This window comes from Balaenoptera borealis, assembly GCF_965194805.1.
Source record: "Balaenoptera borealis genome assembly, chromosome: 13".
Lineage (NCBI taxonomy): Eukaryota > Metazoa > Chordata > Mammalia > Artiodactyla > Balaenopteridae > Balaenoptera > Balaenoptera borealis.
In genome coordinates, this window is record NC_138870.1 from 97,204,720 (window position 1) to 97,225,838 (window position 21,119).

Genomic DNA, 21,119 nt, shown 5'->3' on the forward strand with positions numbered 1-21,119 from the left:
CGCATCTAGCAACTTCCTGGGGGCTTGTGGGGAGAGGGGACTGGCACATCGGAGTCCTGCTCTCCGGGGACTCCTCCCCAGGGGCTCTCCTTCCCTGTGACCCCACCCCCTCATCTTCTCTCCTCTCCCTTCACTCTCTGCTCTTTCCCTTCTGAAACTTCCGGTTCTTCTCTCCCCTGACCAATCCAGCCACGACCCTCCAGACTGGGCTCTGGGTCCGTCTTGGCCTCTCTGAACCCATCAAGCACCTGTCTCTGCGGGGCCCAGCTTTGGCCCACCTTCCCTCTGAGTCTGACTCCAAATCTCCGCCCTGTTTCATCCACAGTCAGCATTTCTGTTACCTTTCTATTTTGTCACGTCCTTCAGCCCTGGCACAGGCCCGGTAGGTACCCAGTAGATGCTTAATAAAAGCTCTTGGAATGTTGAAGTTCGTTTTCTGCCATTGGTTTTCTTCTATCCCTAGCTCTGATCATGGCGGGCGGCTCCCAGGGCCTGGTTCTTAGGCATCCAGGGTACCGGGCTGAGAGCAGTCCCTCTCCATGCCCCGGGGGAATGTGCTCGAAGCGGCACGGGGTGGCCCATGTGAGGGTATCTCAGTCCATCCCCTCCCTGCCCTAGTAGATGGGGTTATTCTGCCTGTTGGGAATCCTGGAAACCTTGACTCTTAGAGTTTTTGAATCTTTTTTTTTTTTTTAATTTAATTAATTAATTAATTAATTAATTAATTTATTTATTTTTGGCTGTGTTGGGTCTTCGTTGCTGCGCGCGGGCTTTCTCTAGCTGTGGCAGGCGGGGGCTACTCTCCGTTGCGGTGCGCAGGCTTCTCATCGCGGTGGCTTCTCTTGTTGCGGAGCACGGGCTCTAGGCATGTGGGCTTCCGTAGTTGTGGCACGTGGGCTCAGTAGTTGTGGCACACGGGCTTAGTTGCTCCGCAGCATGTGGGAATCTTCCTGAACCAGGGCTCGAACCCGTGTCCCCTGCATTGGCAGGCGGATTCTTAACCACTGCGCCACCAGGGAAGCCTCAGAGTTTTTGAATCTTAGAATCCAGAATCCTCGTTAAGAGCACAGACTCTGGAGCCTGGTCCCCTGAATTCAAATACCAGCTCTGCCATTTATTAGCTGTGTGACCTTGAGCAAGTTACCTAACTTCTCTCTGCCACTGGCTCCTCATCTGTAAAATAGTAGTGACAATTTACAAGACTGCGGAAAGGATTAAACGCATTAATAATATTTGTCAAGGGCTTAGACCAGGGCCTGGCACAGAAAAATGCTTTGTAAGTGTTTAAGAAATAAATCAGTGTGGATTCTGAGGATATCGGAATCTTTGTCTCTGTACTCTTTGGATCTTTAGGCCTGGAAGGGACCTATCTCATGTCCTAGGGCAGGAATCCTGCCCCAGCTTCCTTTAGTCCCAGCTTGTTTATCCCCATTGACAGGTGTTCCCTACCCTTCCAGCCACTATAATTGCTAGAAAGTTCTCCTCGGGGACGGGCAGAGAAGCCCAGCAGCTGCTGGAATAGGGAGTGAGGGCCCAACAAGGATTGGGCCTTGTCCCTGGGGGAGGGGATAGGGAGCCTGGCCCAGCTGTCAGGTGGGTGCACTAGGGGACTCCGGGCTGGGGCCCATCACACCTACCTCCTGGCAGGGACCTGGCAGGGACCTGGCAGGGCCCTGGCAGGGCCCTGGCAGGGCCCTGGCAGGCTCCCGCTCCCAGGGCATGGCGGGGCCTAATGAGTGTGCGCGACTGCTGCAGCCTTCTGCAAATACCAGGCCCAATATAAATAGCAATAATGAATAAATGAAGCTCCTGCAGCCAGCGAGGGCCTCCAGGAGAGACTGCCACAGCCTTGCTTCTTGCGGAGACCTGGAATTGCACTTCCATTCACCAGCAGGTTTGAGGGTCGCCCCTCATCAACACTCCTTCCGTGACCTTTAGTCTATGTGTGCCCCCCATGTCCACAGAGCCCATCCCAATGCTGAGCGGTGGGGTGGGCAGAAGAGTGAAGGAGTGGACAATGAAGGTTTTAGTTGAAGCATAAAGCATTTAGGTTGGACATAAAGCAGGACTTCCTGCCAGTGTGGATGCTTGAAGGAGGCTGGGAGGGGTTGTTAGTCCTGTCCGGACAGGGAAGGGACTTGGATCATGGAGCGGGGGAGTGCAAATTTCTCCTTAAATCTGAAACAGAACTTGAAGGATCAGAGATGCACAGAGAACAAAGCAGCTGCCTCAGGAGGCGGTGAGATTTATGTCACTCCAGGTATGCACCTGGGGTGGGGGCAGCTGAGCAGTCACTTTGGGAGACTGTAACTGAAAAGCCCCAGTCCTGAGAACTCACCACCTGGTGCTTCTCAGGGTCCCGTCCAGCCTTTGAACTTAATGTAAGTGTTGCCAGAGGAGAATGGAGAGGAAGCGAGCAATAGTTGGCATCTTCTCCCTGCCTTGCTGCCTGATCTCTTGCACTCTCCCAGGCCTCGGGCTGTCCAGCTGGGCACTTAGCCGGTCAGGGCATGGAGTGCCTGCTCTCGCCACCTCATTCCCACCTCCATGTCTTTGCACATGTCCTTTATCCCTTCTCGATGCCATTTCTCCACCCACGCCCTCTCTTATCTCAATCCTGCACAAGCTTTCGAGGCCCGGTGCAAGCCTCTGGCCTTTGATGAGGTCTTCCCCGAGACTCCTGATCTGAAACCCACTCTGTTCTGAAATAAATCCATCCCACCGGTGGACACCTTCTGGCCTGCTCAGTTCATGCCTGTGAGACACCGCCTAGCCTGGTGTGTGCTTATAAGACCTTGCACTGTGGTCTGGTGACAGAGGTTTGTCTTGTTTCCCTGGACAGACGAAAAGGTAGGAAGCGATGAATATTTGTTGAGCACCTACTATGCGCCAGGCATGGTGCTAAAACCTTTTTAGACTCCTCTCATTCTGCAAAGTGTGAACTTTTACCCCCATTTCACAGATGAGGAACCTGAAGCTCAGAGACCTTAAGGGGCTTGCCCAAGGCCCTCAGTCAGGAAGGGGCCAAGCTGGGATCAAGCCTGAAGGCACCTTCCCCCAACATTCTGTCCATCTGCCAGACCAAGCAGGGCAGGCTTCAGTATCCCCCCACCACAGCCCCCAGCTCAGCAGGATGCCCCCACCCACCAACCCCCAAGAAGATGAAGTGGGGGTGGGAGAGCTGAGCTGAGGTTCCTGACCCCTCAGGGTCCTGTGGCCTGGGCTGTCCAGGGGAATTGGCAAGGCTGGGGCATTTGCAGCTGGAGAGAGGCATCTGTTCCACTTGGGAGCCCTCTTGGAAGCCTTCCTGGAGGAGGTGGCTTTTCAGCCAAGCCTTGAAGGGTGGGAAGAAGCTGGATGTGGATGAGAAGAGGGGAGGCTGCCTGGGCTGTGGAGTGACCTCTGGAGTTGAGTTCTAGCCAGGCTCCACCTTGTAAAAGCTGGTGGTCTTAGATGGGCAGGCCCTCACTGGGGCAGCGAAGGACCCTCTCCCCACCCTTCTCAGCGCATCTCGGTGAGAATCCGGACTGTAATGTGGGCAAACCAGGTACCTGGGACTTGGGAATGGTCGGTAATAGGGTCCCTCCCTTTTTATGCATGACGCAGCCCCCATGTTGAGGGGCTAGGACCCTCCCCCAGGCACGACCCTGAATTTTAAGGAGGTGTCCTCAAGGCTGGGGGCTACCTGTCCGCTTGGGAGAAGTGGGGCCTCACCAGCCGTCGCCGTCAGTCTGTCTGTCGCCTCCACGCCTCCCCCCTCCAGCGTCCCGCGCCTGCAGCTTTCCCCGAAGACATTTGGTGTCAGTATAAGGACGGCTTTGCCTCGCACGCGACGCGGCTCGGTCTCGCCGCTGCCGCACGTCCCCGCACCGCCGGGCGCTCGGGCTCCTCCGCAGCCCCCGCCGCGCGCAGACCCCGCGCCTCGAGCCCGGGGCCGGAGGCGCGAGCCCAGCCGAGCCGGGCGAGGGACGCGGCCCCGACCCCGCGCCCCCGCCCTGGGCCGCCGCCCGCGCGGCTCCCCTCCGGGCACTTGCCCGCCGCTCGGTCCCCGCAGCGCCCCCGCCCCCGGCCCCAGCCCCGGCCCCGGAGCGCCGCGCTCCCGCCCGCCCGCCGCCTGCCGCGCGCTCCAACTCCGGCTCGGTCCGCGGCTCGTTCGCGCTGCCGGCTTCTCGCCGCTCGCCTGAGCCGCTCGACACTCCCGCCAGCCCGCCGCCTCCTCCAGCCATGGCCCGGGCCCCGGGGCCCGCAGCCCACTGCCCGCCGCCCCTCGCGCCCCGGGGGCTCAGCTGATCCTGAATTGGCGGGGGGCAGCTGGCGGGGCTGCGGGTCCCCCTCGATTTCTGGCTTCGGGGGGCCGCGTCGCCCCTGCGGCTCTAACGTGGACGACCCCCCGCTGCCCGGCCAAGTCCATGCCAAGGTAGGTGGGTTGGGGGCGGGGATGGGGGGAAGGGGAAGCAAGGGAGGGCTCCGCTCCATGCCAGTTTCTTGGCGCGTCGGGTTCTTTCTTTATTGAGGCGTTTATTTATTTATTTCTGGGGACCGGTCCCCCACCCGCGCGTGCCCATCAGGCCGGCCCCCCACCCCGTGCCTTCGGGGTAGGCGCCTTGGGAGGAAGGACGGGAAACTTTGACCGGCCCCTTCTCCAAGGCCACGAAAGTTCTCTCGGTGCCAATGCTGAAGCCGGCTGAGCCAGCGCTGCAGAAATTTATTCAACAAGTCAGGCTGCCGGCCGGGGGCTGTCAATTCCGCTGCCCCTAAGCTGCTGCGGCTCTGCGGCCAGCGGGACCATAGCTGGTGCCAGTGTCCACGGGACTGAGCTGGGAGTGCTGGTGGAGGGAGAGCCGCAGCAGGGGATGCAATGGGGGAAATCCCAGGCAGCCTTAACTTTCCTCGAGGCCCGGGTGGGGGCGAGAGCCGGCCCCCTCTCTGGTCAGCACCCAGGGGGTGCCCAATTCCTCGCTGTAGGAAGCCAGGAGGGAGCTGGGACTTTAGGGGGTAAAAGGAATCCTCAGCAGGTCGGGGCTGGTTATATAATGAGTGTTCATGATGATCGGGTTTTAATTGTCTGCTGAGTGGTGTGTGTGTGGGATGTGGGGGGCAAGAGGCCTTGGCAGGGAGTGGGAGGGCCTCTGGGGGAGGTCATGATGCCTGGGGGAGGGGGCTCTTGGATGGGCCCAGGCGGAGGCGTCAGTCAGCTGCTCTGCTTGTGTCTTTCTTTCCCTTTGGGGTCCTGGGGGCTCCTGAGCCATGGATGAGACTGGCATTTGGAGAGAACCCCGAGCCGTATTCAGGCCCTAGGAGTCTATGTTCTGGGCCCAGGTGTATGCATGTGTGCGTGTGTCCCTATTTGCGTGTGTGTGTGTGTGTATGAAAGAGAGAGAGAGAGAGAGGAAGCTTGCTTGCGTCTGCCGTGCAGTGTGGTGGGGTCTGACACGCCATGTGAGCAGCGTCCTAGGGGCTGGGGTGCTCAGGTTGGCCTGACCAGGGACCCAGTCTGTCCTTCTGTCTCTCGCCGCCTGGGGGATTTACCCAGCAGATCCTGGCACTGCCTAGGGCTAGAGTGGTGTGCAGATGGAGCTGTGGGTCCGTGGGCTAGGCCCCGCGGGAGAGGGTCTCGCTGAGGAGTTTGGGCCTGCTTCCCCACCGTCTCAATCCTCAGGCCCTGCCCATGCTGTGAGGCCACCTCTCGGATCAGTGTCTCCCCTCAGCCCCAAGGACTGGCTTTGGAAACTCTTGTCCATGCTTGAGGACAAACTTTCTGTTCAGGCTCCAGGACCTCGGCCTGGGATGGGGACTGGGCGGGGGAGTCTAGAGACCTCCCTGTCCCCTTCCCACCTCCACCATCCGTGCTGAGACCAGAGGGAGAGGATCCAGTAGGTGTCAGGGCAGGTGGCACTGAGTGGGACTGATTCTGGGGCTGCAGTCCGGTGGGGAGGAAGAGGAAAAGGGAAGAGCATATCCTGGGGTGGTGCCGAGCTGGCTGGCACCAAACTCGCTCCCACCCTCCCCAACACACACCCCCCGGGGGCCTGGGTACCACACCAGGACCTCTGAGCTCCGTGCCTGGCTTCTCAGAGCTGCCCAGGCCTGCCTCTGGAGCACCGTGGAGGGCAGCCTGGGGGAGGGGCTACCGGCCTGGCTGAAGGTCCCTCCCGGTTCCTCTGACCAAGGTTCTCTGCCCCCTTCCCCCCCACCCCCGTTCCAGGTGCTTCTGAGAGGGCATCTTCTAGGCCCACCAGGGGGCACCAAGCAGCAGTTCCACATCCCTGTGCCCTGACTCCCCTTGACCTTGGGTGGGGAGGTGACTGCCAGAACCCCTCCTCTCCCACTCGCTGTCGCTGGCTCCAGACAGCCTGACCCTCGTGAGCCCGCAGCCAAGCTGGGAGCAGCTTCAAGGACTGGCCTGGCTGCAGCCTCCCTGTGGTCCTGGACCCAGACCCACAGCCTGAGCCCGTGGGGGGTCGCCTCCGACGCTCCTGCCCTTGTCCCCCTCCACTACCATCTCTGCCACCCTCACCCTGTGCCCCGAGTGGGGCTCCCCAGGAAAGTCTGCTTCTGGGCACAGCTCTGTCCCACCCCCAGCAGCTTCTGAACATGGTCCAAGGTAATAACAGGCTCTTGTGGGGCTCCTTGAGTCGCGTCTGTCTCCCCCTCGGCTGCCTTGTTCTCTGGGTGCCCAGCCCCCAGCTCAGGGTGCTCAAAAACCATGTTTGGAAAGAGAGGCTGCTGGGCTGGCTGGGGGCTGCCGGGGGAGCAGCGCCCTCCTCCCCTCTCCCCCATCCTCTCTCCCCCTCTTCTGGCTCCCCTCTTCTCTTCTATCCTCCCTTCCCCTTGCTCCTGTCCGACCCCTCCTCTCCCTCTTGTTCTTTGCTGCAGAATGTTTTCTTCCCGCACGTTCCCAGGATGTGCTCTTGCCTTGTGCCTTCAATCCTTATGCCCCCAGGAGTGCTACGGCTGGGGTGGGGGCTCAGAGACAGTCCAAGGAGCTGGGAGCATGGTCTGTGGGCCCATGCTCCATGATCCATGGTCTGTGGATCTCTGAATGTGTGAGTGTGTAGGTCTGTGAGTCTTTAGGTCCATGGGTCTGTGGATCTATAGATCTGTGGGTATATGTGTCTGTGAACCTGTGGATGTGTGGATTCATGGGTCCGTGGGCGTAGGTTCGTGGGTCTGTGGCTCCTGATATCCAGAAAGATGTGGGCTGAGTCTCTCCCCCTCATGGCTGCCAGTCTAAGGAGGGAAGAAAACAAACCTGATTTCCTGATTCCCTTCTCTCTTTTTCTCTTTTGTATTTGTTAAGCACCTATTATGTGCCAAGCTCTGTTCTGGTCACTGGGGGACATAGCAGTGAACAGAAGGGAACAGACAAAGTCTTGGAGCTTCTGTGCCCCTGGGAGGGGGCCTGGGGCACCCCCTGTGCCAGGTGCCGTGTGGGCACATGGCCATAGGGCCTGATTTCTTCTTGTGCTCTCAGAAAGGAGAACCAGGGCTGTGGTTGTTGCATGTGGGGAGGGGTGCTTTGGAAGCACAGGTGTTTGGATACCCTTGGAGCAAGTGCTGGGAGCTTCTGGGGCTCCTTGTGCAGGAGAGGATGAGAGGGTAGTGGTTTCTCCAGGGTGGAAGCCACAGTCTTTTGGGACCAAGGTCAGCACAGGCCTGGCCCTGCCTTGCAGACTTTCTCCTTTCATCTTGGAGGCCCTCCCTCTACCAAATCCCCCTTTCCTGCACTCTGGCCTGGGCAATCTCGCTGATGAGGCTATTTGAGAAGAGCATCAGGGTTTTCCCTCTCCTAACCCAAGACCACCGGCCCTGATGAGCAGTCAGGGCTGTGTTTCCCTCATCGTTGGTCCAGGGACTTAGGCCTCCACCCTGCATCACTCAGCTCTTGTCCTGGCCGGGAGACGCATGAGCCAGTCCATGGTCACAGGCCTGGCCCCGAGGGGCAAGGCACTTAGCATCAGGGGAGCATCGGCTTCTCGTAAAATTGGGATAATAACTTGCACCTTAACGGATTTTTGTGAGGCTTAGAAATGTCTCTACAGTGCCTAGCATGGGGCCTGGTACAGGGAAGCCGTTTTTCTTTCATTAAGGTACTTTCTGAATCTCTTTTCCCATTTGCTGTCCCTTTTGTGAGGTAGAGAAAGAATCCTGTTCTGCATTTTATACAAGAGGAAATGAAGCTTGCTGAGACTCTATGATGCAGAGAGGGTGGAGCTGGGACTTGAACCTGGGCCCTGGGACTCCTGACCCAGTGCTCTTCCTGCTAGAATACTCTCCCTACATCAGGGGCCATGTTCACCCTGATTTGTTCGCTGAAGTAAGACCCAAAGCTCTAATTACTGCAGAGTGAGTGAAAAATGATCAGCAGAGTCACCTGCTGGGAAATGTTCAAACACACTGATCAAGATTCAAACACAGCCTCACTTGCTGGTACTTGTCATGAGGCCGAGGGCCAGCAAACAAACGATGATGCCTAGTGACAGACAGATGGACAGGTACTGGGGGAGGGGGAGGGGGCTGCAGCCTTCTGTATACAGCCAGGCCTGGACAACCCTTTAACAGGGAACCTGGATTCGGACCTCCCAGATCCAAATCCCAGCTCTTTGACTAAGTAGCTCTTGACCTTGAGAAAATCCCTTAATCTCTCTGTGCCTCAGTTTCTTCACCTATAAATTGGAGCGGGCAAAACTGCTTACTTCACTGGATTGTAATGAGGTGCCTGGCACATAGTAAGTGCTCAACAAATAATATTGGCTATGAGTCTTGTTAGCCATCATGGGAGGGGTTGCTGATCCAACTCATTTAACACTGAAAAGCTGGGAGGGCGAGTTGTTGATTTTGGTGACAGAACCACGGTGGCTGCAATATGTGGGCAGGCTTAGCTGGCCAGACCAGAGCAAGTTTTGTGTCAGGTTCTGCACTTAGAGGACAGATTTCAGCCATTCCTCTTTAGGCTAGAGGAGCCTTGACTTGGCTGCAGCTCCTCGGAAGAAGATCAGAGGGGACCAGTGGACCACATGCCCCATAGTTGCTTCAGTCTGACTGGGTTGCCAGCTGGGCTCTGGGGCTCCCAGACTGCATCAAGAGAGATCCATCTCTGTCCCTGCAGAATCAGGCAGGTGACCTGTCTGCTCTACTCTGGGTGACTTGGTGCAAACCTGGTCCAGTCCTTGCAGAGGAAAGAAGGCAAACTTGAGCATGACTGGGGAGAGGTCCCAAGGAACAGATGATCTGGAAATTGCCACCCAAGGAATGGATGAGGGAGCTGGTGACAGGAGGCCTGGGGCAGATGAGGCTTGGGGGTGATCGGGCTGTCGTCACGCATCTGCAGGGCTGTCATGCGGAAGAGGGAACAGACAGAGGGTTCCAGGGGCTCTGAGACACCGGCTGGAAGATTCTGGGAGGCAGGTTTCCCGCAGCCTCATAGAGACTTTTCTCCAGGCCTCTAGATGCAGGCTCTGCATTGGTGTGTGTGGTGTGTGAGTGGATGCTGTGGTGTGTGTCTGTGTGTCTGTGATAATGAGTGTGTGAGGTGTGTGAGTGCATGTCTATGTGAGTAAACGTTGTATGTGTCTGTGTGTGAGTGTGTGTCATTGTGAGTGCGTGTCATTGTGAGTGTGTGTCTGTGTGTGAGTTTGATCATGTCTGTCTGTGAGTGTGATAGTAAGATGGATGTCTGTGTGACTGGGTGTCGTGTGAGTGTGTAATTGTATGTATGTCTCTGTGTGTGCTTGTGTGTGTGAGGGTGTGTGTGAGTGTGACTGTGTGATCTTTGTGCTGGTGAATGTGTGTGGTGATGATTAGGCCACTTCAGGGGTCCCAGTCTTTTCAGAGATTCCCTGTGTAAAGATCTGGAGCCCACAGGGTCTAAAACCAGATGCTGTGTTTCTGGGATGCCTACATTCCAGGGTTCTGGAATTCCGTGGCTGATGGCGCTCACAAGCGTGGGAGACCATCACGGGCTCATTGTGTGCTGGCCTAGTGGCTGGTGGCGTGGTCAGGTGCTGATGTGTTACCCCAGTTCATCCTCCCAGCGAGCCTGCCACGGGACAGCCGACACCCTCATTTTATAGACAGGGTATCCAAGGTCCCTGCCAGGCTGAGCCATGTGCCAAGGTGGGCTGGTGTCAGAGCTGGGACTCTGACACAGGTCTCGGCTTCCTGTGCCTGTGCTCTGAAACACACACTATAGAGTGTAAGGTGACCGTCATTAATATCTTGGGCCTCTAAGGTCCTGGGCGATTCTAAGATATTCGGATTCTGAGATTCCTGGATTCTAGAATTCCGGACTGAATTTGTAGCTTGTTCTTCGAGCTGTGACATTAGCTGATGTGTGGTTGTTGACAAAGGGATAAACAAGTTGCTTATTGCCTGTGTGCACCTGTGAACACACACACATGCACACACACGCACACGGCCTGGGGTCACCAGGCCAGGCCTCAGGTCCTTCTCCACCAGGACTCTGAGCTCTGCAGACACAAGGCTTCCCCATACCACACTCTAAAGGCTCTGGGAGGCAGATTTCCCCATAGACTTGGGAAGACTTGGAGGGTCTTTGCCCACACTGGGGGTCTTGGCTGGACCAGCATCTATATCTGCACTGCCTGGTGACTTAGGTGGGAGGGGAAGGGCTGGTTCCAGGGCACCTCTCCTTGTCCCAAAGTGGTGCCTATGATGGTTCAGCGCTTGGGCTCAGGGGTTGCAGACCTGGACTGGGGCCTTGACCCTGCCCTATACTAGTTGCATGGTCTCGGGCACTCGGGCCGGACTTCCCTGGTCCCCGGTCTCCTTCTCCATGAAGTAGGAATAATCATGGTCTGTACGTCATGGGACTGTGTTGGGAATCGACATAAACAATGCATAGAAAGCCCTCTGCCCATTGCCTGGTACAGGGTCAGACTCAGTCAGAGCCTCTGTGTTGCTGTGATGATGGTGGCGGTGGTGGTGACGGTGGAGATGATGGTGATGATGGTGATGGCGGTGATGGCAGTTCTGGTGGTGGTGACGGTGGTGAGAGCAAAGAGAGCGCTGGGGTGGCAGCCCCTGGGGATGGCACAGCTGGCCCCATACACGCTTGGACAGCCACCTTCATGGGTCCTAGAGAGCCTTTCCATTGAGGTTACGTTGCCTCTTTACAGGGGCCTGCAGAGGGAGGCAGGAGAGGAAGGCTGAGCTTAACGGAGAGGAAGGCTGAGGCTCCAGGAGGCCAGTGGCGTCAGGAGTGGGGGGAGGGTGTTCTAGACACAGTGGGGTCCTGCTCCTGCCCCTGCTCGTGGAGGCCAGTCGAGTTACGACACCACTGCCTGCGGGGCCCCCCTGGGAGCATCTAGGGGGAGGAGCCTCTGGCTGTGGAAGCAGCTCCGACTCTGGGGCCAGATGGACCTGAGTTGGAATCCACCAATGCTGCCACCTAAGGCAAGTCCTCTGCTCTCTCCGAGGCTCCATCTGCAGACAGGTTGGAGCCCAGGGGGCCCCAGCGGCCGAATGCCCAAGAGCCTTCCGCTGTGGGCACATGGGCAGCTGGGGACAGGAGCTGGGCTACAGGCATGGAGCAGAGGGAATTGGGAATGGGGAGCAGGCCAGAAGGCTGTCGCCTGGGCAGCTGCGGGGGAGCAGGTCAGAGGGAGAAGGTCTGGGTGGTCCCTGGGGAGCAGGTCAGAGGCGGAGGCTGGGTGGGCCCTGGGGAGGTGGAGGCTGGGTGGGCCCTGGGGAGCAGGTCAAAGGGAGATGGTCTGGGTGGTCCCTGGGGAGCAGGTCAGAGGGAGATGGTCCGGGTGGGCCCTGGGGAGCAGGTCAGAGGTGGAGGCTGGGTGGGCCCTGGGGAGGTGGAGGCTGGGTGGGCCCTGGGGAGTGGGTTGGTGGCTTTGGCAGTCATGGTCTCTAGGAGCCCCGCAGCATGTGGGGAGAGGTGTGAGGGCAAAGGACAGCACAGTGTGACAGCTTTAAACAGGGCCGAGCGAGGCAAAGGGCAAGTTAGTACAACGTGGACGGAGCTGAGAGGGAGGAGAGGAGGCGGCTCTGTGTGGTCCCAGAGGCCACGGCAGCCCTTTCCACCTCTGCGGTTGCAGGCAGGACTTCGGCAGAGCTGGGTGGGGTGGCACTGGGGCCAAGGCGAGGCCAGGCTCTCCTGCCTGTGAAATATACCTCAAATCCACCGCCTTCTTTTCACCTCCACCAGCATCCCAGTCCAGCCCAGCCCATCTCTCCCGTCTCCTTCTGGCCGTCCTTGCTTCACCCCTGCCCCTCCACCCTGTCTCCCTTCAGCCCACAGAAGGATGGCCTAAAAAAAGAGACCAGAGCAAACCACTCCCTGTGTAAAAACCCTCCTGTGGCTTCCTGTTGCGCTCGGACGAAAGCCCGAGCTCCTTCCGTGGGCTCACAGTGGGCCCTGCCAAACTCTTCAATTTCATCCCCCCTCCTTGCCCCTTGTTCAGCCACCCTGGTCTCGTTTCCGTTCCTTAAATGCACTGGGCGCTCCAGCCTCCCAGCCATTCCTGGTACCTGGACGGCTCTTCCCCGAGCCCACCCATGGCTGGTGACCTCTGATTCTTGTTTTTATCTTAAAGGTCTTTCTTTAGAGAGGGCGAGGTGGGTTCTCCCCACTCCCACCTTTCTTCCTTGTTTATTTACTTCCCAGCACTTTTTATTTATTCACCAAATACTTATTGAGCACCTAGTATGTTCCAGGCACTGTTTCAGGCTCTGGGGGGATACAGCAGTGAACGAAACAGACCACAGTCCCTGCTCTCTTACAGCCTCCTTTCAGGTCGGGAGACAGACACTGGATCATAAATACATAAATACATAAATTATACGGTATGTTCGGTGGTGATAAGAGCTATGGAAACCCAGAGAGAGAAATGAATTGACCCGTGTGCCTCTTTCCCTTGCTGGAGTGAAAGCTGAATGAGGGCTGGCACCCAGTCTGGCTTCTTCACCAGCCTAACCCCAGAGCCCTCACAGTGCCTGCACATAGTAGGTGCTCAGGAAATAATTGTTGGACAGATGAATGAATCGTCAGGGCCTGGGAGAACGGTGAATGGGAGATGGGGAGAGGGTGCTTCCGGCAGAGGGAGCCGTGTGAGCAGAGACCTAGGTGGGGCAGCCGGCACCCTGGGACCTGACGAGGTTGAGTCTGGCGGGAGCGAGGGCCAGTGCGGGGAGCGGTGGACTTGGGCGGGCTCGGCGGTGAGCAGACCCGCAGCAACCCTGGGAAGGATGTTTTTCCGCCCAGTGGTTGACACGTGGAGGACCGAGGTGCCTGGGAGCTTATGTAAGGCCTGTGGCTGTTTTTCTAGAACCAAGAGCAAAGCCCTGAGCTCAGGAGAAAACTCTGCCTGTCTGACCAGCCGGCTGAAGTGGCAGGAGGCGCCATCTCCCGCCTGTTGCCCCCAGGAGCCAGAGAAATGTCCAAATGTATCAGCTCTGGGCGGCTCAGCTGACTGCCAAGCGGCCGCGGGCGGCAGCCGGGTGGGTGCCAGGGATCTCTTACTCCTAGTGCCCAGCCTGGCACTGCCAGGGTGCCAGGGCCCAGGATACCCCAGTGGGTGAGGATTCAGGGATTGGTAACCTCTTGGGTGAGGTGCGGAGGGGCGGGCCCTGCCGTTGGCTGGCTGAGGAGGGGGCTAAGCAAGGCCACAGTCAGTCATCACTGAATTTGGTGGGCTGGTGCTGGGCTTCTGGCCTCTAGACATGCCCTAGTTCAGTGTGTAGCCTTGGCATGCCCCTCCCTTCTCAGTGTCTCCATCTGCTAAATGGGCCTAATAAGGCTTCTGGGGTTGTAATGAGCATTAGACGAGGCCAGGATGTCAGCGTACCTCTGTGTTGAAGTCACGACCAGCTACGTGATTTGCAGGGCCCAGCGCAAAATGAGAATGTGGGCCCCTTGATCAAAAAGTATTAAGGATTTCAAGTTGGTGACAGCCGGGCTTTAAACCAAGCACGGGGCCCTTCTGAGTGCTGCCGTGGGTGGGTGCCCAGGAATCCAGCCCTGGCGGAGCTCTGTCTCTGCTCTTACCTGGCTGTGTCCATCGTGTCCCTTCTCTGAGCCTCAGCTTCTCCGTCTGTAAAGCAGAGAGGTTGGTGTGTGAGGGTTCTGGGTTCTCAGCTTTGCGGGGCAGTGGGTGGGGGTGCCTCTGGGCTCAGCCGTAAGTCTCGTCTCAGATGTCACTTCCTCGGGGAAGTCTGCCCTGATTCCATCCTGGCTTGCCCAGGTACGCTAGCATCTGGTCCCACGGCACCCCAACCTCTGCTTTGTAACACGCATCATCCTGGCAGTAATGTCTGTCTTTACAATCACTTTCACCTTTTTCCTGCAAATTTTCTTTACTTCAGTGATGCAATAAATACACAACTCTAGTCTCATTGAAAAAAACCAACCAACCAACCAACAACTCACAACAATATCACAACTACACTCTAAGAAGGTTTTGTTCTCCCCACTTTTCATCTCCCCAAACTGAGGCTCAGCAAGGTTGACCAGACCTGCCCCAGGACCACCAGCTCTTTCCTAATCCTCACAGCCAGAGTGAGGCCGAGGGGCCTGAGGCTGGGCTGTCTGAGCCGTGTCCCCCTGTCGGGGGAGGCGGGTCGCAGAACGGGTGCCAAGCTTGTCCCCCGCCAAGTGCCATCTCTTTTTCTTCCGCAGGGCTCCCTGCTTAGCGCCGACATGGCCGAGAGCTCCCCACGGCCCTCCTCCCCTGCCGCAGCCCGGGCAGCTGAGCCAGGACTCACGGAGCAGCCCGGGCCCCAGAGACCCCCTCCCTCCCCTCCAGGCCCGGAGGAGCCCCTGGACGGAGTCAATCCAGACGTCCCTCACCCAGACCTGGCTCCCGTTGCCTTCTTCTGCCTGCGACAGACCACCAGCCCCCGGAACTGGTGCATCAAGATGGTGTGTAACCCATATCCTTTGTGCGGCCTGGGTTTGTCTGGGTCCTGCCCGGGGCCCGGCTGTTCCCTCTGGTCAGGAGGCCTGAGGCCTGGACTGAGGCTTCAGGGCTCTGGTGGTGGTGAGCCAACTCACGTGCTGGGTCAGGGGACACCTTGCTCGGGCCGTGGAGCTCGGATGGATGAGGACCTGGGGTCCTGCTGATGTGAATGTTCTGGAAGTTGTGGATGACCGTGGGGGTCAGTGCAGTGTCTCGCTGGCTCAGGAAGCCCTCAGGTGTGAACCTCAGGTCTGCACCGGGACTGAGGAGGAAGAGTTAAGCCAGACCCTGGCCTGTGGCCCAGCTCCCAGTGACTGAGCCACTTGGTGGGTGGTGACTACAGGGGTCATGACAGCCTGACGGGAAGCCCAGGGGCCTGGACCGGAGGCAGTTGACCCCAGCACGCAGGGCGAGGCTCCACCCACCTTGCCTCCTACAGTTCTTCTGTACCCACCTGCTGCCTCTCGTCTGCTCGGGTCACCCCTGCTCAAGACGCTTGACTGTTTCCCATTGCCCTGCAGGAGCAGAGCAAAGTCCTAACCAGCCCCCTAAGCCCTGCCTCGCTTACCTCACTCTGCTTCCCGAGCTCTTCCAGGCCTCAGGGCCTTCTCACCTGCTCTTCTTCTTGAAATGCTTTCCTTTCCTCTTCACCTGGCCAGGTCCTTTGTTGCATCCTTCAAATCGCAGTTAAGTGCCACCTCCTCAGGGCAGCCCTCTGTGATTCCCCCTTAGCCCCTCCGTTTTATTAGCCCCTCCGTTTTAGCCAGTATGTGATTCTGAATCTAACACTTGCCTCCTCCAGGGTGCTGTCAGGTGACCAGGACACAGACCGAGCCTGTCTTGTTCATTGCGGGACCCCAGCACCCAGCACAGTGCCTGGCGCACCACGGGTGCTCCTGTAGTGTTCGCTGGGGGCGTGTTGGCAGTGTCCTCGCTGGGTCTCCAGGAGTGAATGGAGCGGAGGCTTAACCATGGGGCACTCAGGCTGGGCTTGCGGGTCTTGGGGTGGGGGGGGGGAAGGGGGATGTCATTGATCAGGTGCTGAGGGTTCCAGGATTCTTCCTTGGCCAGAAACCTCCCTCCCGCCCCTCGTCCTTGGGAGGGAGCTCAGGGAGGGGGCAGTGCTTAACGCAGTACTCCTCAATGCGGGCACGGTTGGCATTTTGGATGTGACAGTGTTTTGTGGTCTGAGCTGTCTTGCACAGTACAGGACATTTGGTGTTCCTGGTCCCTACATATTGGCAGGTAGTGGCCCTCAATCATTGTGACAACCAAAAATGACCCTTCGCATTTCCAGACGTTGCAGGATTCTGCTCCCCATCAAGAACCCAAAGGAACGTGGGTGGACATGTAGGCGTCAGGGTCAGGCCAGCGGGAATGGCTATCAGGACCAGCAGGCCTGGGAGGGGGCAGGGCAGTGTGGGAGGTCTGCCCCAGACAGACTGTCCTGAGCGCCAGTGTCCCTGGAGCTGAGGGGCCCTGGCTCAGAGCCAGCTGCCCTTTGAAGCTTGGTGCTCCCTGACTCAGCTCCTCACCCAGCCCAGAGGTAGGCCCTGAGTCACCGCCTGACTCACTGGAGAGCCAGAAGGCTGCTGGGACCCTCTACGAGCTGGTGAGCCGGGGTGGGAAAGGTCCGCACATCCAAATGTCAGCACCACTCCCTGCCTGCCTGGCCTGGGCCTTGAACATGCACCGTCAGCAGGGTTTCAGCAGGGAGGACCCTGGGTCTGAAATGTCAAGGGGTCCGTGGTGCTGTTTGACTCATGGGTAGGTGGCGTGCGGAAAGCATTGGGAACCAGAGTGAGACAGACCCATGGGCTGGTTCTGCCTGTTGTTTGCTGTGTGACCATAAGCCAGTTTCTTAGCCTCACTGATCCCCAGTTTCTCCACCTGTCAAACGGGGGTGGTATTTACCCATTTCACAGGATTGCACTGAAGACAAAAGCAGTACATAATGCGAAAATGGATCTTTGTAAACTCGAAAAACTGCCACACATGTGGTTATCACTCTTATTACCTGTGCCCAAAAGGTGAACAGAGCCCTCACATACAGCTGAGTAAACACTGCTCGTGGTAGATTCAATAAGACATTGGGCATAAAGTCTTTAGATAGAACATAATGCCTTCAGAGGACATTGTTTCCAGGGAAAATCAGATTCTATCTCTGTGATTTAGGTACATTTGTGCCAGTTTCGCTGCTAGTACCCATGTCTTATCCGTGCAGACATTGCTAATCGATAACAGCATCCTCCAGCAGGGCACCCGTGGCAGCATGACTAATCAGTTGGAAACCTATTTTCCGCCCTAGATTAGACTTTGAGAGCCTTTCCTAGGCGTGTAACTGGCTGCATGTGGGAGAAGGGCCAGTGGTGGGCTGTACTCACTCTAGTTTCCCTTCCCTGAGCTTTAGTTTTCTCATCTCTGTAATTGGACGATTAAAGATGATGAGAGATGATTCCTGCAAAGCACCCAGCCGTGTGTCCAGCACAGAGGAGGGCTCAGGAACGATAATAACAAGAGCTGGCGCTTCCTGTGCTGAACGCTTTGCCTGAAGTATCACCTTTTAACCCTTATAACCACCCCAAGAGGTAGGTGCTGTCAGAGGCTCAGAGAGGCTGAGTAACTTTTATCCAGGTTGTGCAGCCAGGATGTGGTAAAGCTGGCGTGAAATCCTCACTTTCTCTGAATCCCCAGGCTCAGCTTTTATCCAGGACACGGCTGCCCCCTGCGGAGCCTGGAGACGGGGTTCTCCCCACTCCACCGGAGCAGGGACGTTTGCTTTGCAGTCCCGGGTGGCCGGGCAAGGGTCTTCCTGGGTTCCAGTGTCTACCTTCGGCAGCCACCTCACTGTGCCCTGCCAGGGGCTGCCCCCTGGAGGAGTTCGCAGCCCCCTGCCTTCCGGCATGCTCCTGGCTGCTGTGTCCCCCGCGCCAGCCAGCGCTGAGCCAGCGCTTCTGCCGTGGCGCGAACCAGCCATGCACGGTGGAAGCCGGTGGGCTGTGAGGGCTTCCTCTCTGCTGGGCCGGGGGAGGGCGCCAGCCTGGCCCGGGAGCGGGGAGCCACCAGCTGCCAGTGACCTTGGATAAGTCACTTCCCCTCTCTTGCCCTCAGTCTCCCTGTCTGCAGGTTGGGGATACTTGGGCAGTGAAGTCAGGAGAGGCTGCCTGGGGTGCCCATTTCCCTGCCGCCTTTGTCAGGAAACATCTCAGTGGTGTCTGTGGGGACGGGGCTCCGCGTTCCTTGTTTGTGGGCTCAATCGCTCTGTGCTTTCATGGCTGTGGTCCTGGTTCTCATCTGCCGCTCTGTCCCACTTCTGTTTGCTTCTGGTCCCCTGCCGGGGGACCCTCTGCCGCTAGGATGGGGTCTGTGGGTGCTCTTGCTTTGAAGTCCACCTGGCTGAGACCCCCGCCTTGCAGACCCTCTGACCTGGGTCGTCACTGGGCAGGAAGAGGGCAGGGCCCAGGGTCTCATCACAGCCTTGCGGTGCCAAGCCTTGTGCTGTTCATTGTGAGGGTTCAGTGTGTTGGTTCTGGGGGTGAAAGGGATCTTGTTCATCCATCCTTCACTCACGCATTCATGAGCTCGGTCAACAAGCCTTTACTGAGTGTGTGCCGTGTACCAGGCACGTACAGAGGACAGCTATGGCCATTTTGGGCAGGAGAGGGTCACTCTGGCTCCCTTGGAGAGACGTCAACCAGGAGACCATCATTAGAGGGGACCTGTGGGATGGTGACAAGGGATGATGGTGGCCCAGGGTGCTGGTGGGGCCTGGAGAGGGGGGGTCCGAGTGGAGGTGTGGCTGCTTTGGGGTTGGTGTTGGAAGGAGAGGACTTAGAGGTGACCGCCGGGACTGTGGCTTGGTTGAGTGTGAATGATGACCTGCTCCTGGCTTCTTGGCCGAGAGGCCTTTGTCTTTGCTGAGCCTCTGTTTGCTCGTCTGTGAAATGGGAGCCTCTGCGACAACCCCCACCCCAGCTGGGAATGTCAGGGGGTTCAGTGAGAATTCCAGGGCAAGCATTGACCGGGCAAACTGTTAAGTGCAGAGTGGCAGCTGTGTGCACGCTGGAGCTGATGATGGAGCTTTCAGGCTTAGGGTGGCTCGGGTGCCCTGGCTCAGGACAAGGGTCCTGAAGGCTGGCGGGGAGCTGGGCCCCACGTCTTTGACGATGGTCTGAGAAGGTTGTGGGCTGGGCTGCCAGGGAGAGCGGTGCTGGCAAGGGTGGGAATGTGCTGGCTCCTGCAGGGTCGAGGTGGGGAGAGGGCATGATGGCTGGGGAGTGAGAGGGGGAAAAACCTGAAAAGCCCTAACCATGGGGAGAGAAACGGGGCCATCACCAGTAGGAAGACCCCTCTCCCATCACCCTGCTCCCCTGCTCTGGTCATTTAGTCCATCCCCCTGCCTCTGGCGGCTACCTCTCAGTCCTGCTGCACCAGACGGGGCCTTGGGCCTCCTGATAAGGACCTTTAGGGCCTCTGAGGGCTCTTGACTATCAGGAAGTCCTCCTTAATCTCACCCCCACCCCTCCTGTCCTGAGCCCTTTCCCGGTGTCTGGGCCCTTGGGAAATCTGGCCTTGCGTTCCTCCACCTCTTCCTGTCTAAGCAGGTGGCTCCCAGGATCTCACCCCTCCTGCCCCACTGACAGCTGGTGTCACCCTCCTCTTCTTCCCTGCACAGTGGAAAGAACACCCGACCAGGAGCCTAAAGCTTAGCAACCTCGGATCAGTGCCTCTCCCCTGGACCCCCTCTCTCCTCCCCACTCGCCTTCACCCTCAGGGTGTCCTGGGGCTCCCAGTATGGAAGCGTTTTGTCATTTGTTAGGTACTGTTTCCTCCCTCCCTGCCTGCCTTCTTCCATTTGTTTGCTTATTCATTCCTCACTCAAACACCTTCAGTGGCTCTCTGTCACCCCCAGAATAGTTTCACTTAGCCTGGATTCAGGGCCTTCCATGATCCACCTCGTTGGCCTCCAGCTGCCTTTCTGCTATTTCCCTTCACGCACTCTGCTCTGAAGCCCAAACAAGCTGCTGGTGTTCCCCGACACCCCTGCTTCCCTGACTTTGCTTCTGCTGGGTCTGCCCCCACAATGCCCTCTCCCCCATCTCCATGGTGCCAAATCCTGCCAGCCCCACCAGCCCCAGCTTCCTGGCTGCCACCTACAGGAAGTTTTCCTGGATCTCAGCTTTTTCCTCTCTAGGCTCTCTCAGCCTTTTATCAGTCCTTCCCTATCTTAGTTTCCTCCTGCCTCAGGGAATTGTTTGTTGCTGGCCTTGTCTCCTCCTCCAGGCGTGAGGCCCCAGAGGGCTGGACCTGTGGCTCTCACTTTACTCTGTGCCTCCAACGCGCAGGCCTGGCACGGATGGGCTTGCTCATCACTTTCCGGTTTACAAAGTACTTTCCCACTCGCCATGACCTCTCAGATACTCTCAGCTCCTCCCATGCAGTGGCAGGGCTGGGAGTGTGCTAACTCCCCATTCTACAGCTGGGGAGACTGAGGCCAAGGAAGGGAGCGTGAACTGCCCGAGGTCACATGTTGAGTAGTTGGCAAAGCCAGGGCAGACCGGAGCCCAGGACTCTCAGGCCAGGGCCTGCTCGCAGCCAGGGAAGGGGTTCTTTCGGAGAAGGTGTCCCCTCCTCCTTCAGCCCTGGCCCAAGCGGAATGCCCAGACGGACGGCAAGTGTTGCTGGAAGAAGCAACACATGTCTGGGAAATTGTCCGTTTCCCTCCATCTGGTGTAGAGAAGGTTGTTTTTCTCAGAACTAAAAGTCAGCATCAAGTTGTGCCCTGGAGATGTTCATGGTGGTCAGAGTGGATGCTGCATGCTCATTGGTCAGCAGGGTAGACTGGACGGCCAGGTAGAGGAGCCTGGCTGGGCCAGGGAGAGCCTGACTCACAGGGCAATCTCAGGTACTGTCACCTGGAGATTTATATATAAAGAGAGCTACAGGGGGCTTCCCTGGTGGCGCAGTGGTTAAGAATCCGCCTGCCAGTGCACGGGACATGGGTTCGAGCCCTGGTCCGGGAAGATTCCACATGCCGCGGAGCAACTAAGCCCGTGAGCCACAACTACTGAGCCTGCGTGCCACAACTACTGAAGCCTGCGAGCCTGGAGCCCGTGCTCCGCAACAAGAGAAGCCACTGCAATGAGAACCTCATGCACGGCAACGAAGAGTAGCGCCCGCTCGCCGCAACTA

General features: G+C 57.9%; 1 protein-coding gene across 1 annotated transcript in view; it reads left to right on the forward strand.

Moving 5' to 3' along the window:
- Positions 1-4,339: 4,339 nt before the first annotated feature.
- CACNA1I (calcium voltage-gated channel subunit alpha1 I) overlaps positions 4,340-21,119 on the forward strand; it is a 118,718-nt gene continuing 101,938 nt past the window's right edge. Inside the window, exons 1-2 of the mRNA XM_082352714.1 lie at positions 4,340-4,417; positions 14,648-14,892. Coding sequence (XP_082208840.1) covers positions 14,669-14,892 — 224 coding nt within the window. The 5' untranslated portion in view covers positions 4,340-4,417; positions 14,648-14,668. The remainder of the gene's footprint in view (positions 4,418-14,647; positions 14,893-21,119) is intronic.